Source organism: Ixodes scapularis, unplaced genomic scaffold, assembly GCF_016920785.2.
Source record: "Ixodes scapularis isolate PalLabHiFi unplaced genomic scaffold, ASM1692078v2 PGA_scaffold4__175_contigs__length_147842914, whole genome shotgun sequence".
Lineage (NCBI taxonomy): Eukaryota > Metazoa > Arthropoda > Arachnida > Ixodida > Ixodidae > Ixodes > Ixodes scapularis.
The window spans coordinates 134,060,082-134,079,144 of NW_024609879.1; the positions used below are offsets into that span (position 1 = coordinate 134,060,082).

The window sequence follows — 19,063 nt, forward strand, 5'->3', positions numbered from 1 at the left end:
GCTCCGCCGAGTGGGCTGAACCTAACATCCGGCTGGTGCCTTAACTTGGTTTAAAATCGCATCATTTTGGAAATTTCAAGCGCAGCGATGCACGAATTTTGATATGCAAGTAATGATGTAAGGCTATCCTCGATAAAAAGACTAAACGGCTCCAATTGCGCTGTTACCTGCGTGCAAATAAAGAAAAGAAACGGAAAAACTGTGTCCGAGTCGGTAGGTCTGTCCGGTGAAAAGTAAATCCGGTTGTTGTAGGTTGTTTTACTGTACAAAGTTCGTAATGGTGTAGGCCTTTAGTGACAATGAGTGGAAGTCCGTAATCATAAATAAAAACATCTTCTCCTGACGCAATAGACGCAGTGTTTGAGGGCAGTACTGCTGGCTGACTCCCTTATTGAAGTAACGAAACAAAGATACGCTAGTTGATCATTTACTGAAATAATAGAACAGGATGCAATAGGCTGATTTTGGAGTAGCCAAAAATATTCTAAGAACGCGAACCACTTCGCAACGGCAGCCACAAGCGAGAGTTTGATGCTCGGTACAGCCCGTCGGTATACGTGGCTTGCACAAGACGTCATTTCCGTTGCCCTCCAGAGAAGAGGGGAAGAAGGAGCTCCCCTCTTATCAGTATCCTCCTTTGTGCCTCCCGGATTTCTATAGGCGTCGCCATTCTCCTCCCAGAAGTAAAGCCCCTGTATAAGGAAAAGTAGCGACATCCTTTGAAGAATGCCGCCTGCTGTCTTGGAGCGATCCAGACGGCGCTAACGTCGACGCGCGAGCGCGATAGAGCAAAATATAACAATAACAGTGCACGAGGGACAATGAGGGAGAAAGAATGCCTATGCTGTCGGAGTGCAGTGCAAGCTACGAGCTCATGTTGCCAATCAAATAACGCCTACTGTGCTACGTCACGGCTTTCACCATGTTTCTTTGAGCACATTCTTTGAGGCTGGTAGACCATGACAGTGCGTTTTTGAGCCTGTGTGTATGTATTTTGTGTGTCTTTCAGCCTTTGACTGTGCTCTGACTAAAGTATAGGAAGGCCGTCTGATATCTTGGAGCGATCCAGGCGGCGCTACAATCGACGCGTGGGTGTAAAAGAGCAAAACACAAAGATAAAGATGTGCGCGTCAGAGGAGGAGGGAGGTGCCGCTACCTTTCTTATTCAGGGACATTACCCAGAAGATTATAGAAGATTAACCTGTCACTCAAAATTCTTACAAAAGTAGCTTCCCTCTCCTCCTTTTACTTGGTGTTCAAATGTGTGCGATGTGACGTCAGTGCAAGGAGCCTATAACCCAAAGATGGAGAACGGCAACCTCCCGGTTTGTCGTCTGCTAGCAAAATCGGGCGTGTGCCCGCACTCTCGTTTTACCCCACCGAACCTGTTGAACTTCCCGGATGGCTGGAGAGGGCAGTACGGTCGAGCAAAATGGCGCCGCCCATAAAGCTCTAAATGGAATGGTCTATAGTAGAGCGCCGCCGGTAAGGCTCATGCCCCGAGCAGGAAAACACAAAAAGCCAAAAATACTCGCAACTGCAGCCCGCCGCTCGCCCTCTCGCGGATTACGAAGAACCAGAGGAGCGTGGACGGCGGCCGAGGCGGAGGCCGGGAATATTGGCCTTGTGTGTCGCCGTAGCCACGTGGTTATGGTCGGCGTAATCGCGTTTCATGCAGCTTTAACCAAGATAAAAACGAGTGCGTTGATATTGAAATTGTTACCTTGCGCTTCGAAACTTCCAAAATGTTTGTCCCTAGCCTCAATGTTGTTGTTTTTCTTTACTATAATGCTCATTTTCTTAACGTACATCAACATCTTCGTCACCTGTCATATGCTCCAGCCCTGACGGTTTTATATTTATAGCCTAATAAATTAATTTTTCCACACTCAAGAGCGTCAGCTAGCAGGGGCACGAGAAATCCTGTAGTGTCTATCCCCGCCTATGGCGCCACTATAGGACTACCGCCTCGCCATCTATACAGCGTTAGAGTTGCGAATAAATGACTAACATAAACCCCTGACACTTGGTGTCCATCGCCATAGTAACCTTACATATCAACACTCTTTACGTCAGATGAAACAGCATCATCGGCTTTCACGGCATTTACATTTCCAAGCTTGTCCTCTACACTGCTCAGCATGGATCGTTTCCTGACGAACACCAACATGACCAGAAACACAACAACCGCCATCACCACTGTCACGAAGCAGACGTACAGGAAGACCGGAGGATCGTGGTCCAGGAATGGCCCGACAAACAACGGTGGGGAAAGCGCTCCCAAACTGGACGCCACGATGACCAGTGCCATCATACCGTTGCTGATGTCCATGTAGTTTGCCGTCCAAGCGACAATGACGCCGTAGATTGGTCCTTGCCCCAACCCCAGAAGCGCCGAACTCACCCAAAGTACCGTCTTGGACGAGTTGCCCCATAGGAGAAATACGGTCGCCGTACCGGCCAAGATGACGTGCGACCCTAGAAGCATCTGGAATGGCGTCACCCTGATGGCTAGCAGCGAAGAGCCCATCCGGCAGCCCGCGAAGGATAAGAAGTAAACGGCTGCTACTCGGGCCGCTGTTGACTTGGGCAGATGAAGGTCGCACTTGACCGCGTACGCTGTAATCATCTGCGCCACAGTGCACTCCTGCGCGACGTAGACGCAGAGGTACATGGACAACAAGGTCAAGAGGATCCTCTTGAAGCGGATGTCCTTCGCAGCTTCTTTCTGGTGCAGCGCGTCTTTCAAAGAGCTCTGCTTTGGCGGCTTGGAGTCGCTGCCGTCGATGCAGTATAGCACAATCATAGAAATTATGGGGAGGAGGTAGAAGCCACTGGCGATGCCGAAAGCGTATTGGATCGTCGATTCCATGCGACTCGAGCTCTGGGTGTCGTTAAGGATGGCGTGGTTGGCATGGCTTTGGAGGAAGGAGGTTTTGTTGAACGCGATGAGGGGTTCTGCAACAGCTTCGTAGTCCGTCGTTGGAAGCGTGGATAGAAAGGGCGTTGCTATCAGGGGAGCCACCAGACAGCCGACGGCGAAGGCTAAGTGGAACGCCTGCAAGGCGGGGCTGCTGTTCTTGGTCCACATCCTGATGATCCAGACGTTGGCTCCTGCAACACATGTCATTATAGTATTTTGCAAGAAACAATTTTAAATGATATAACTGTTGAAGAAAATGCCGTGAGAACATTAAAATATGGCAAAAAATACGTGCTGAAACATTTTGATATTTCCGTTTGACGCTTGCGTATCACTGCTGATGTCACCTGCGGCGCGTAGAGACGTTGGTTGCGGAGCCGGTGCAAGAGAGCGGAATGGATGTCATTGGTGTTCTTTGCATGATTTGTTTCGGTTTGTAAGACCAGCTAGGAATCTTTTCACCCCTAATTCTCGTCATGGCTAGACCATAAGGGAATCGAGCGAAACTATTCTGCCTACACTACGCCCCCAATACAGAAATTGTGAAAATTAATTAATTAGTTTAGCAAATACTAGTTAATTGATTAACCAGCCTTATTTTTTCAAGTGCCTCCCCCTTCCATGGTCACCAACCCTAGGTCTAAATGAATCCTACCCGAGGTCCCTTTTCTAAATATTCAGGATCCTCAAAAGAGAGCCCTCTAATCAACGAAAATATCAAGGAAAAGTCGACGACACCAACATACTTCTTGTACTATCGGGGAAAAGTGAAATGCGAACAGAGGAGCGCGTGGCCCGCGGTACAGGCTGCGCCGCCTGGAAGTGAGCCTAGGGGCGAGGGTGCGTGGCCTACTTCGATGTGTTCACGCCCTTCGATTGGCGCTCCCCCAGCTTCGGCAGTGCGCCTCTTAGTGCGCTGAAAGCTTTCACCGCTATCTTTGCCTGCTCGGCGAGTGCGGCGATCTTCTTTGCACCGCACGCGCTGAGCCAGCAAAGATAGCGGTGATAGCTTTCAGCGCACTAAGAGGCACACTGCTGAAGCTTGGGGAGCGCGGAGGGAGGGGCGTGAACACGTCGGAGTAGGCGACGCACCCTCGCTCCTAGGCTCAATTCCAGGCGGCGCAGCCTGTACCGCGAGCCACGCGCTCCTCTGTTCGCATTTCATTTTTCCCCGATAGTACGTGATGGGGAAAACAGCTCAGAAAACACGGACTACGAAGAGGAACACACACGATAGGACAATGCTGTACTCGCAACTGAAGAATTTGAATAAAGGAAACGAAGACAGAAAAACCATACACAGTATCTTAAAAGACTGCACAAAGAACAAAGGACCATTCTCGCCAACCGTGAAGCGTGTCAATAAACTACCCGTTCACTACGTGACTCATGTTTGCCGCAGGAAGGAAATTTCTTTGGCTGACAGCGCCAATGACGCTTTACTTACACAGGAATGACCATGACACAGAATGTGGAAGGCCTCAATGATTTTTCTCGTCACCCTATCCTTGTGCGCTCCCGGAACGGTGACTCTGCCAAAGTCAGGCCGACACTGGCAATCTCTGCAATGAATGGGCAAAAGCCCCCCAACCGTAGCTCCGAGCGAATATGAGTGCTCACGTAATCTATCATTCAGACATTTTCCTGCTTGCCCCACGTAGCACCTGTTACACGACAAAGGTATTTTATATACCACACACGAAACACAAGGAAAAGGTTTTCTGTGCGCCTTGGCGCACTTCGCGCTGGAACGACCAACTATTCCCGCACTAATCCTGGAACATACCTGGCCTATTTTCTGGGGCGCCGAAAACACTACCGGAATTCCATATTTGCCACCAACTTGTTTCAGGTTATGGGAAACGCGGTGGAGGTAGGGGACCACTACCACACGCTTTGTTTCTCTTTCCGGCCTAGACCTCTCCACCCCCTCAGCTTTCTTAAAAAGTGAAATGGCTACTTCCGCCAAGAGTATCGACAGGAAGCCCGACTCCTTCAATCCACTAATTTGTTTTCTAAAACTGTCGGTCATTTTGTGGGCACATGATTTTTTGAGGGCCGACCCAAGGCATGACACCGCTATGGACCTCTTAACCACCTTCGAATGAGAAGATTTAAAATCCAGTATCGCCTCCCAGTTCCAGTTCCTTGATTTGACGATGTACCCGGGTGATAACATTATATGTTAATCGTTTTGCCCGCGCTCCGAAAAGGCGATACTGGAATTTAAATCTTCCCATTCGAAGGTGATTAAGAGGTCCATAGCGGTGTCATGCCTTGGGTCGGCCCTGGAAAAGTCATGTGCCCACAAAATGACCGAAAGTATTAGAAAACAAATTAGTAGATTGAAAAAGTCAGGGTTCCCGTCGACACTCTTGGCGGAAGTAGCCATTTCACTTGTTAAGAAAGCTAAGGGGGTGGAGAGGTCGGAGGCCGGAAAGAGAAACAAAGCGTGTGGTAGTGGTCCCCTACCTCCACCGCGTTTCCCATAACCTGAAACAAGTTGGTGGCAAATATGGAATTCCGGTAGTGTTTTCGGCGCCCCAGAAAATAGGTCAGATATGTTCCAGGATTAATGCGGGAATAGTTGGTCGTTCCAGCGCGAAGTGCGCCAAGGCGCACAGAAAACCTTTGGTCCCTTGTGTTTCGTGTGTGGCATATAAAATACTTTTGTCGTGTAACAGGTGGTACGTGGGGCAAGCAGGAGGATGTCTGAATGATAGATTACGTGAGCACTCATATTCGCTCGGAGCTACGGTTGGGGGGCTTTTGCCCATTCATTGCAGAGATTGCCAGTGTCGGCCTGACTTTGGCAGAGTCACCGTTCCGGGAGCGCACAAGGATAGGGTGACGAGAAAAATCATTGAGGCCTTCCACATTCTGTGTCATGGTCATTCCTGTGTAAGTAAAGCGTCATTGGCGCTGTCAGCCAAAGAAATTTCCTTCCTGCGGCAAACATGAGTCACGTAGTGAACGGGTAGTTTATTGACACGCTTCACGGTTGGCGAGAATGGTCCTTTGTTCTTTGTGCAGTCTTTTAAGATACCGTGTATGGTTTTTCTGTCTTTGTTTCCTTTATTAAAATTCTTCAGTTGCGAGTACAGCATTGTCCTGTCGCGTGTGTTCCTCTTCGTAGTCAGTGTTTTCTGAGCTGTTTTCCCCATCATGAATAACGTCAACCAACTGGCCCAGTTCTCCAACTTAATACTTCTTGTATTGTGCACGCGAAAACACTTCAGATCTTTAGCTGGTCCCCACGGGCGAAGCGAAGCGAAGACGAAAAAAATGAGTCGTTTTTAAATCTCTGTAACGCGAAATTAGAGCACATCTCTTGAGTAGGAGGAGGGGAGGGTACGGAGGGGAGAGTATGCCCCTCCTCTTCCCCGCACCCTCTCCCCCTCCCATTGTTTCCTCCTCCTCCTTATCCTCCTCCCACTCCTTTCCTTTTCTCCCTTCTCCCTCCTCCTTCCATTCTCCTCCTGTCCCCGTCTCACCTACTTCTTCTCCCTCTTCCTCCTCCTCCTTTCCTCCTGCTCCTCCGCACCTGCCCCTTCTCCTCCTTTGTACTTCCTCCTCCTCCTCCTCTTTACCCTCCCCTCCCTTCCACAGTTTCCCACCTTAATTTAGCTGAAAAATTGACGCCACGTCACCTCAACAGCAATTCAATTCCACGCTGTAGAGGTCACTGCTGTTCAATTGCTGTTGAGGTCACGTGATGTCAATTTTCCCGCTAAATCTAGCGGACAAACTGAATTTGTTCATAGGATACGTGACACCAAGCAGACTTGTACACGTTACTGAAAAAAAGTAACTGATTACAATTACAATTACTACAGTCAAAAAAGTAACCGATTACCGTTACTGATTACTGCCTCCCAGAAGTAATTGAACAATTACTGCAAAGTAATTGATTACTTTTCAAATTACTTTCACGTTACTTCTTATTGCGATGACAGAAATACACAGTAAAATATTGCGTACACAATTTTGTTTGGTTATTGTTCCCTTTTTTGTTTTCAGACCCGGACCTTGTCGTGTAGCTGACGCGTCGACCTAAGGAACAAAGCCCACTAAAAAGTCAATAGCGAGTTCCCGCTTCCCGTCGACTTTATCAGCAATCGGCAACGAGATCCGGAACTCCCCAGCCAAGGCTGGTGGCGCGCTTGTAGAAGAGCGTGGCGTAAAAGAAAAAAGGATTTGCCGACTAATCCTAGTTTTATTTTTTTTAGATGTTAAAAAAATGTCAATCATTTTTGCTCCATGGCTGAGTGACTATGCTGATTTTTGTGAGAAAAAAAAATTGTGGGATGAAAAATGTAATTGGTAATTGTGTAATTGATTTTGTAATTGATTACAGAAAAAAAGTAATTGAATTACTCCGAGCGTTACAGCTTGACAAATGTAATTGAAGCGTTACAAAATTACACTTAACTGTAATTGATTACAAGTAATCAATTACTTGTAACGCGTTACGTACAAGTCTGACACCAAGTCATATGACGTCATTTTCCCTGCTAAATTGAGCGAAGAAACTGAAATATTGCTGAGGTCGCGTGAAATCATTTTTTAGGCCAAATATAGCAGAGAAACTGAATTTTTGTATAAGGGTTGTGACACCAAAGTTATACAATGTCATTTTCCCCGCTTAATTTAGCTGCCAAACTGAATTGGTGTTGAGGTCACGCTACGTCAATTTTCCTGCTAAATTTAGCGAAATTACGCCGACACCGACGGCAACGCCGACGCCGCGAAACCCGGAAACGGGCGCTTTACAGCTGCGCTCTAAAAGAAAAGCTATGTACAGTTATGTCTCGTAAATTTGTATACCGTTATTATGGACACCCGGCCTTATGGACGAACGTTTTTGGGGACCGATCTTTAGCCATGCGATTCATCCCCAATCCGGAAACCCGCAATCCGGACTATGAATAACTATTTTGTGAACGAATTTTTTAAATACAGGCATTTTTGTCTCGTTATTATGGACTCCAGTACAGATAAGGGGTATGCACTAGCGAACATAGCTGAGAGCATGCCTATTCAGTGCGTGTTGATGGCGATCTTCCACAAAAATGGTTGATATGTCACCACTTAGGCAAAAGCGCATGTGTGTGAGATGAACGCACTCTAGCTAGACATGTCCCGCGAGTCTCCCGTGGCTGCGCTGCCTACATATCATTACAACTTGCATGTTGCAGACACATCACACACGAAAACAAGAAGGACCCACAAGAATCACGTTTCTGAGGTTGCTCTTGGCAATAGTTATTCGACGCTGTACTCCAAGGCGGTTACAGTATGTTATATATTTATGGTACAGCGCCCTCATTGTGCCTTGCCTTTATTTTACTCAATTTCAACACCCAAGGGATTGCTTAAAACAACCCCTCAGGTGCAACCCCTCAAAACCCCTTAAAGCAATCACTCAGGAAGAATGTTTACACCTCAAGGGTCTAAACATTCTTCATTTGAAATTGCATTCTTGGGGGAAGAACTCCGCTACCTAATGTTTTTGCTGCTCCATCATTGGAGAGTTTTAGTAGATCGTTCGGATACTTCCATACCCCCGATAACGATACCCGATAACAATACGATGTTCGCGCATAGGCGGCCACGGAGTATCGGGTATCGGTATCGCAGTTATCGGAACGATCTGCTTAAATTCTCTATTAGCGCGTGCACCTGCTAGTACCGTCGATTGCCCGCGTATACGCTTGTTGCGAATGCATGCGTATAAAACAGAGGAAACCAAAATGCGTGGCAACAGCGCAACTCCCGACGTCGTCCTCCTTTAGAAACAAGACAGAGCGGCAGCATTGTAGTCATCTAGTGCGTTCTGTGGCTAGCTATACACGCCAGGAATTCGGTTGGGAGTCTTTAAATGAATAGCAACATAATTCCACGACCTGTATAGTATTCAGGTCGCTGACAGAATGAGATGGACAGGACAAGGTTTTTCGAAAGTTCGGCCTTGAGCACGTGATCGTTGCCTTCCGCCATATTTTTGCAGCGCGTGCCCGCTCGAAGTTCACGAGATGCCGATGGCATCTCGCGACGCTATGCGGAGAACAAGTCGTGTGCTTCTTGAGCAGGAGTGGTGGTGACGTCAGAACGACACCGGGCTCTTATTGGCTAATTTTAAAAAAGAACAACAATAGTGGGTAGACCTTAATGCTGAATGCCTTGAGGTCTACCCACTATTTTTTTCAATCAGCCAATTAGAGCCTGGTGTAGTTCTGACGTCACCACCTCCTGCTCAAGAAGCAGATGACTTGCTCTCCGTATAGCGTCGCTCTGGTCGACTTTCCAGGCGGTACCACGACTGATATCGATTTACGGACACTAAGCACGAGCACTGCCGAAATATTACACAAATGGGAAACCGCGATTCACTCTAAAAGCGATATTAAAAATGCTATCACCAGCGTCTCGGCGGGCCTTCAGCGGCTTACCTGTTTGTCAAGCAACCTTGTACCCTAATTTCATCTTCGTTTTCAAGGTGTCCCGTTCGTACTACCACATCTTTTGCCATGTTTTTCTGCTGCGCTTTCTTCGGTCCCGACGGACGACGTCACGAATAGAAACCATAAAGCCACGCGCGCACGGCTAACACGTCATACAAAGGAGAGGCTGCAGAAGTACTGTCTGAGGCATGTTTCTTCCGTGTATGACTGGTCCGGTGACATTGGTCATACAAAAACGGCCTGAAAACATGTTCGAATAAGCAAGCTTATGCATGAAGCAAACATACTTCGAATATGCTTGAGGCATATGTTCGCAGAAAATTCTATGATCATGTCTGCAGCAAATACCCTGTCTTTTGCATGATGTGTAGACAATGTTTCCACGGCTAAGGGGGCCATGAAATGATTTTTCAACTTCTTCCTCCTCAACTCAAGTGGAATAAGCAATCATTGGAACCAAAGCAAGTGTGCAGGCGAGTTGGTTCAATACTTGCATGGTAACCCCGGAGCGGGGGAAAAACGGGAATGACAACACAAAGTCCATGTTAATACTGACATGATAATTAACCCAGAAGTTCTGTTTGGAGCTTTGTTTTGTCCATCCAGTTTTTCTTACGCTCCTGGGTTACCATGTCACAAGAAATCACGTGGTCGTGACGTAGTATTTCTTCACTGGATACTATGTGTTTCAGCTTCCACCGTGCTTTTTAGGTATTCCGTGGTAGTTGTCGCTCACAAGCGATGATATGATCTGTCATGACACCTATTTGGCACGTGCGCGAATAAACGTTCGGTGACGAATTGATTGTTGACGAGCGCCTACGTCCGAGTGACGGGGCGCTCGCGTCCGATACGTGAGTTGCGGCCGGTTGACGTGCTTTGGGTACCGCGCATATTTCACAGTGAAAGGGCGGAGAGCTTTCGAAGGAAAATGGGGTACGAAATAGTTCGCTATAATTTCAAATTTTCGTACCGAAAAGCAGGCTTCTGGCTTTGTACCCTCTTTCTTTTGGGCCACTAAACGAAATGCGACTAGTAAAATCCACCCGATACATCTCGGCGCTCACAACGATTAACTAAGAGAAGATTTCAAAGTAAAAACCAAAAAACACCAGTGAGCCAACCTGTGTCAAAGGCGCCGAAGCCGAGACCACAGACGAACACCATGACGTGTGCCAGTGCGAGGCGTCCGCTGAGAGGGATCATGAACACCGTGGCGAAGGACGCCACCATGGTTAAGATCGATATCACCTGCGTGTTGTACGCGTCGTACAACTTTGCTCCTGGGAAAAAGAAAACAACAACAAAAAACGACAATACTGTATTTAATTATCAAACATTCGTTGCTGATAATGCCCGCATAGTTTCTTGCTTCCGGTACATTGCGCGACACGTCGCGGACACATCATTAGCAAATACTAAATCTAACCCTGATAGTTGGAGCTCACGATGTGTGCATTACTATCAAAGCTGTGAAGCACTTCATTTTAGACAATTTCTGCATTACTTGAAGTACATTTTGTGATCATGCACTTGTACTGTACTTGTAGTATGTTTTTTCTGGTACCTTTCGAGAAGAGTAAAACTCCTGACTTCAGAGTACATTCCCCGAATTTAAAAAAAGGTGTGTCTTGATACCAAAAGGCTCTATTGTCCTTTAGGACAATCTGGTCATTTCTCTGGGTAAAGTAATGGCGGCTACAAGACAGATACACGTAAATGCCTTTTACGTTGATTGTGTTAAATAGTTCGTCACCGAGGATAACGCAACTACTGTGTGGCCATTTGACTTTATCCAATATTTGAGCCATTTCCGAAAAGAATTGATGCACCCTAGATTACCCCTGGTTCAGTTCATACCTGTTAGAAAAAATGAGTATGGGAATGAAAGAGCATTACGAGATATTGTGTTAAAAGGCACTTATACTTTACTTTGAAAATAGAATGTATTTATAGGCTCCCTGCACTGAAGTTTTGAACAAACGGGAGCGCCCTCATTTTGAGTATTAAAAGCTTATCTGATTGGGCCTTGCACTACTTGTGGCGTCTTTGCTGAGCTTTTTTCTTTCTGTGTAGTGCTGAAGAACGGAAAACACCAATCGACATCCGAAATCACTTAGATTCAACGCCGAAAGACAATCGATAGTTCCAGATTCACGCCAGCACCGCTAGGGCATAGACTTTTTCAGCCTCCGTCGCATGGGTGCTGCCATCTCGGAATCACGTGACGCGGCCGCCGTAAGGTGGCGTCAACTCATCGCTCCGCTCACCCCTCCGCGCCTTGGCGAAGGCGTTGCATTCTTGAAACAAGTCCTTACAAGTTTCTTTTCGCATCACTACCCCTGGGCAACGCAGGAAGCCTATAGTACTTCCTTTGCTTCAAGTGCATTGCATCCGGTGTACTTACTGCTTTACTTGAAATACATAACCTGTAATTTACTTTGTTTTTTTCAAGTACTTTAGATGTCCTTTACCCAACACTGATTATTATATTTACGATAGTCGCTGCCACTTCAACAACAAGAAAAAAAGATGTTTTGCACGTAGTTGATGCATAGCTGAGCGAACTAGTTCTGACAAGCTTTGGTTGTCAGAAGAAAAACAGTAATGTTCCTTTATGTTTGATATGGGGATGTTTCGATGAAGTAACAAATAAGTGAACTTAACGGACACACAAGTGTACTTTAATTCACTGCACCAGGAGGGAAACCTGCAACTCTCTGCGAGGGGCTGAATGTTTTTTTGCTACGGCCCTCGAAGTGAAAATGAAAATATATATGTACTATACCTTTTAATGGTGATATGTAAACAGAAAAAAAAGATACCGTTTATGTCCTTATTGTTCTAACCGTGTCGCGCTCTGGTTGCGATAAGAGAGAGGCTGGCGGATAATAGGGAGTTCTAGCACATTGTTCTTATCAGTCCGGTGCCCTTGAACACGCAACGTATCGCTATCGGGTACGTATACCGTAATATTAGTTGTAGGACCAATGTATTAACACTTCGAGCCGTCTATCGATTTTGAGGCAGATTACACATAGTATAGACGACGGGGATGTTACCTTTCTCGCCTCAGTGTTTTTTTTTTTTAATTTTCTCATCATTATCGTCGTCATCATCATCATGTGTTTCGTTTTGTGCATATATGTGCCGAAGAACTGAGGGGAACAAATGGGAGGAGGAGACAAGAGGTGACGTCAGATCGCCGAGATCTGATTCGAATGATTAGTAGGTAGACCTAAAGCCTTTGTATCCACTGCAGTCGTCGAACGCGTTAAGGGTCGTTCGCACAGTTGCATCGACTGCGTTGCGCTGCGTTGCGACGTGCTGCACAGCGCCTCTCCACTGTCTCGACGCAAGGGTCGCCATAGCAACAGCTCGATGCAAGCAGCCTTACCGAGGCGCAAGTGGTGGCAGTCGCATTTGAACTGGACTATGTGAACGAGCCTTTAGAACGCGGAACGCCCGCGTCCGGCGTTTGGCTCTCGTGTTTGAACACGTTCGACGAGTGCATTGGAGACAAAGGCAGCTAACTTTGGGTGTATTTACAAGTCATTCCAAAAGAGCTCGGCGTTCTTGCGTACCCGCGCGCCTCTCGTCTCCTCATATTTTTCTCTCTCAGTTTCTCGGTGCATAAAAAAACAATGGACTGTGGTGTAACATATAATGCAAGGTGCCTCAGAAACAAATGTACCGAGTTTTTTTCATCACAAAAATGAAGCACGCATCGCCGAACGCTCATTCTCCGCTCAAAGGTGCGCTACCTTTGAGCGGAGAATGAGCGTTCGGCGATGCGAGCTTTATAGATGTCCAAACCAGATGTCACAGTTTCAGCCCGAACCGATATCTTATTCAAAAGATATAAGTTATTTTCTAAAAATTTCAATGGTATAAAGACGGCCGATGAAGCTCTGGAATACATGGTGCTCTATGTCTCCAGAAAATTAAAAAGGCCAAAAATGAGCCCCATTTTCCCATCGAAATCTTTACAAAATTTCAGAACTTATGAACGCGATGTCGGTTCGGGCTGAAACTTTGGCATGTGGTTCGAACCTCTAGCGCTGCATTTGGGCGGAGAATGAACGTTCGACAATAAGTAGTTTTGACTTGCGGTGGGAAAAAAATGCATTTTTTTTTGTGGACACAATGTACATAAATAAAACGTGCTAGAAAAACACAATACAAAGTTGAACGGGCTTTGGTTCATAAGAAATCCCTAAACAAATGTAGCATGGGGAAATTTACGGAGGACGTAGTTTTTGAACGGTTTACGTAGTTCTTGAAGATCCTGCGTTCAGAGTGATATATCTGACGCACGCGCCGCAGTTCCAGCGATGAGTGCAGCGATTAATGTATCTGTATCTTCGTAGCAGCGATAAATACTAAAATTTACGAGGAAGGAGAGAACTAAACCAGCAGAAACGTTTGCGAAGATTGCGAGTACAGTATTGAATACGATCAGTGTCATGTACAAGATTTCACGAATGGTGTTGACAGTCTGGCGAAGGGGAGATAGGCCGTGACAAATGAACTGGACGGACACGTTCGTCCGACTCTAGTCACGCAGTCAATGGTTTCTACGCCGAAGGAATCAGGGAACTACCAAAACAATCGCAGCGGGGCCTATAGACGAGCAGTAGGCCTACATTTAAAAATTGACGTAGATTCGTGCTTGTCGGTTTTTTTTAATTTTTTTTTTTTGTAGGAGTAATGTTTCCGATCAACCTTGAACAGCCGTTTGAAATTGCGTATAAAAACTTGGAGGACGCTTAAGCTTCGCCTTTAACAGTGAAACGCCATAGCGTTATAGGGTCCCCATTCACATCGCCTCCTCATTCACTCCTCACGCTCTTCCTGCCGGTGAGCAGGACAGGAAGTGCTGTGGACACGGCCTTGTCAGTGGCGTGTCTGGCTTGTCACCGAAGGGTCGTGGATTCGAAGGCCGCCTAAAGTTCTTCGAACTTTTCTTTGAGGCAAATGAATTACTTTATAAAGTGAAATCATTTGAGACATGCGGCGACCTTCGAATCGCACTGCATGTCATGTTTCTTGATCACTATAATTCCACGCGTGACATCACGTTTCATGTGAGCGTTGTGGGTTGTTTGAAATTCACGCGTGAGGTCATGTTGCTGTGGCATCATGACTCTATCGACCAATTAGGATTTTCGCACGGCACTCACGTCTGCTTTTGTGCCACGCCACCGATGCCGGCTGTTCTGCGATTCGATCTCCTCAACGCTATCGCGTTAAAAAATCACTCAGATAAATGCAACAACCAAACGCACTATAAGAAAAAGAAGAAAATAAACATCTTAAGCAACTGCCATATATAAGCATATAAGCAACTGCCGCTTTGCGAAGATTTTGAACTGCGGTATCTTTCGGTAAATACAGCTGTTTGCGAGAGCACACGGAAGGTAGCATGCCAACTGTTTTAAGTGTCACTGTTCACTACACTTCCGTACGCACTAAAAAAAGTTAGCAGACGATGTATAACCTTATCGTTGCGGACATCATGCCCCGGTCAAAGTTCGCAGTTCATCACCGTGCTGGGCGCGTCAACCGCTGGCGCCGGTGGCGCAGGTTCGTGCCCAGTTTTCACGAACACCGGCGTTACAAGAATTTGCGTCTACAGTCAGTGACAGAATGAGAACGGCGGGGAGGTGTTTCTGTTGCCCCGCCTCCAGCGCGAGCTTCTGTCGTTCGATAACAGTTCGGCACCTTGCGAGCTTCGAATGCGCACGAGCAGTCAAAGCACCGCGGAAGACAAAGAGTGCATGCTGGACGCCGGACATCCGGAAGAAACGCTCTGATGTTATCATCACGACAGGTAGTTTAGCCATCTCTCACAAATGTTCGCCGAAATTGTGGACATACCAAGCAAGGAACCGGCCAACACGGCCACGCTGCGTGTGGTGGTAAGGTGTGACACGGTCTTCACGTCCGACTCGTAGATCTCCACCAAGTCTAGGAGGGCCACTCCGGTAAGGGACATCACCAGTCCCTTCAAACGAAGAACAGTCAAGAGCAGTGAACAACGCACCCGATCTAAGTGAATTTGACATGCTGCGTGCACACATGGTTCGCGTGGGCGTCAGGCCAATGCCCATTGCCGTGGCCTTGCTGCTGAGCGCGTAACTTCTGAAGCATACATACAGTCTCCAACAATATGAAAGACCCATTCGCTCGGACAGTTTATGGGGCAGTGCTAAGCGCGCGTTGGTCGTTGGCAATTCAATCTTTGGTAAAGTATAAAACGTAAGTTGTGTTTATTTTCTAACTCCAAAGAAAGGCCGAAGCGAACTCTGCAGAACCGCATGAAACTACATCGCCGAATGGGTCTTTCACATTTGTGGAGACTCTACGTTACGCACCGGCGACTTTTTCTTTTCTCGTCGAAAACAAGTAGGGTTGACCACGAGCATGGTATGATAATGTCCCATGCAGGTCATCTGTGTTTTGTTTCAGCGCGACTCGGCAAGGGGCGAACGCTACGGCGCCCACAAGCCATTAAAAACTATGAAGCGAAAATTACGGCTCCTCTCTCATGCCGGAGTGCACACCGATTGTGTGCCTCGTCGCTTAGCTGAGTCTGACGGTGTGACTGGCTCGCTGGGGCTGTTGCTTACGAATTTTCCCAAGTTATACTGACACAAGATCGAGAGTGATGTACCGAATTTGAAATGACATTCGAAAGTTAGCAGCCACACTGGTCTCTGCCCTCCTCAACGATGATGACTCATTTGTTGAGGTGCTTTGGGTTGAGGCGGATTAACGCGCAGAAAAGAAGTTTGACATTTGTGGACCTACTCACCATCCCGAAGGATCCAAGATTCAGGTTCAATGTCTGGCCTAACGTTATCCAGAGGCGGCTTCTTTTGGACACCATGGCTCTCACGTTTGGGGGAAGATACACACACAGTACTTACTGACGTGCTAGGCTCTCGCGGACCGGGTTGTAATTCAAAGCAATAGTGCAATCTGCATTATAAACCGCCAACAGTGGGGCGGACGAGATAAGAACAAAGAGCATCGCTCCGACAACTCTGCTGACCTTCATGTCGGCATGGTTAAGCGAGTCAAGGAAAGCCTTTGTGAGCGAAGAGTTATTTTAAGATTTAGATGTTTGTAAAGAGGTACCCCGGTGCCCAGCCATTTCATCACGGGTCTCCCTCAACCTTCCTCCTTTGTTCACTCTTGCATATTGCATGTACCATGCCAAGCATGTAAGAGACTCGCTCAATGGTAATCAAGCTGTTAAACTATGTTGACCCTGAATGATTGCTTAATGATCCGTCATAAAGCGCGGAGCGGCAATGTTTATCTCGTAGCAGGTCGCGGCACGGATTAGCTCGGAAGTCAAAGTACAGGGATTTGTGTATATGCGGAAGCCAAAGTATCTTGTGGATATCTAAAAAAAACAAAAACAAAAACGTTTGAACCGCTTGTGTGAACAGAAACAAACAGCAGATATATTTTGTTTTCTTCAAGCCGAGTCCCGACTTCGCAGAGGAAGACAGATATGAAACAGCGTGACAAACCAAACCGCCAGAAGTGAGAAAAACCAAACTTGCGACCCGAAAGCAAACTTCGACTCGCGAATCCTTTCTCAATGGGAACGTCTCTGCTTTAGTGCAGTTAATATTTAAGTATCGTCGTCACCCTTCTGGTATTTGTGGACTATCTCATCGCATCATCATTACGTGTGGCATCGGAGGCTTTCTTGGTGTGGGCTACTCGCTGTGTTGCCTCGGCTCTTCTGAAGCAAAAATAAATATTACTATTACAATGAGTATATCTACGGAAAGTTAGTGGCTGTTCTGGATCGAGCAAGGTGGCCCCCTGTTGCGGAAGATGCATCGTCATCGTTTTAAGCAGGCTCTTTTACTCGTAGGAAAGGAAAGGAAATCTGGTAAAGCGCTTTAGGTGTACACCGTATATTATACCGTATATAGGGTGCACTGCAAAATATCCCAAATTTAATTTTCAAGATGAATGTCTGCACCAATTATGAGGGAAACGTTTTATAACCTCTTACATACGATCAAGCCCAAACTCTTATCTCTGGAACTGACTTTCGAAACTGTGACAGCTCACACAAGTCTCCCAATAAACTATACTTCCATGACTCCGTCACCGCGCGCGTTGCATTCTGAGAACTTGCTGGCCGGGAGCGGAGCGCGTATGAATTTCTGCTGCCGACCGATTCCCACAATGCTAACGTGTACGCCGCGAGGAGGCGCTTCGAATATTGAAAGAAGTGTTTTAGTCACTGGCTTTAAATGTAATCTCCTGGCAGAATCAGAGTGGCGGCCCGTACGTTTCGTTAAAGTACGCAGCTACTCCATGCAATTTAACATATTGATTATTTCGCTTTTACAAATCTTCGTACCATAGTCACTGGCATCGTAAGAAACGCTGGGTATTGTTTATTATGTTCACCGGTATTGCTTCGTGATCTGCTCCTCTGCGTTTTCATCAGGGGACACCACAATCTTATTGGCTGTACGGTGCAATAATGAGACGCTCGCGACTTTCCACGCCCATGCCACTTTTATGCTGTGGCAAAGCCTCCTATATATTGACAAAGCCTTGCAGATCGACACGAGAAGTGGCCGCCGAAATGGAAAAGGTGGAGCGGCAGACAACGGATGAGAGGAGAGCCACGTGACTGGCACCCCGCTACAGTGAGACGCCGAGACACATTTCTCCTGAGCGAGTCTTTTGGGTCCTCGCCGCTGCAATAGCTGTGCGCTGACGTCCAGGTTCCCCCAGAAATGGCTCTTTGATGCTCTGCGCTACCAGATCCTCGCGCTCCAAATCTGCGACTGGTTACTGTATGGCTCCGTCGTCGAACTGACAGGCTTTGTGAGTATAGAGGATGCTATGGTTGTGGATGACTACAATAATCAATAATAAGCCCGAGTCAGCTGGGTGTTCGGCATACTTGTAAGTAACGCGTTACAATGCTCGTTGCCACATAAAGACAAAAAAAGGACGTTCTTACGCATTTGTCGATGTGCTGCGCGAAGTAGCTCTTACGAAATTTGGTTGTCGAAGGAAGAAACGATACTTTTGATGTTTGAAATGTGTGCGTCCCGATAAGATGACGTAAAGTTAATATTAAATGGATCTGTATGCCGTTTTCCTAAGCTTTGCAGGCTTGTTAAAAAAAAGAACCGTGAAAACTACAATTATGCGATTTATGCCAGTGAGTTATACGGTCAGAACGACAAAGAAATTGTAACGATGAGCTGGCTAATTAAGTAAAATTTGGCTCCAGAATCCAAGGCATTTGCGAGATCATTCGCGACGTCGTCCAGGAAGAGCTCAGGAAGCTCCTGCCTACTGGCCACCAGCCGGCTTCGCGGTCGATAGCGGAAGTTGTCTGCGAAGAAGTGAAACGGGCAGTCCAACCGGAGGCTCCTGCCAGTGTACACTGTTATGAATGGCCCCGGACCATTTTCCTAATGTCTGCATCTGGCCGTTTGTTTCCGTCGAGCGCCTCCTGTGGGTTCAAGGTCATCTGACTCAGCGAGCCTCGCGCCATCGTCGCTTCGGAAGCACGCCCGCCCAGCGAACGCACCTGACGGGCGCCGTGATATAGCCTCCGAATTAGAGTGAAAACAACACCTCAGGTTTCACGACCGAAACATCAGGGCACGATCCGGGG

At 47.0% G+C, this 19,063-nt stretch overlaps 1 protein-coding gene across 1 annotated transcript; it reads right to left on the reverse strand.

Annotated features, from left to right (window-relative positions):
* Positions 1 to 2,050: 2,050 nt before the first annotated feature.
* LOC8044153 (sodium-dependent glucose transporter 1A-like) lies at positions 2,051 to 16,279 on the reverse strand. Its single transcript, XM_040218956.3, has 4 exons — positions 16,205 to 16,279; positions 15,268 to 15,394; positions 10,512 to 10,670; positions 2,051 to 3,114 (listed from the first exon to the last, which is right to left on the reverse strand). Exons 1-4 carry the CDS (start codon positions 16,277 to 16,279, stop codon positions 2,051 to 2,053), a joined length of 1,425 nt encoding a protein of 474 aa, XP_040074890.1.
* Positions 16,280 to 19,063: the final 2,784 nt, after the last annotated feature.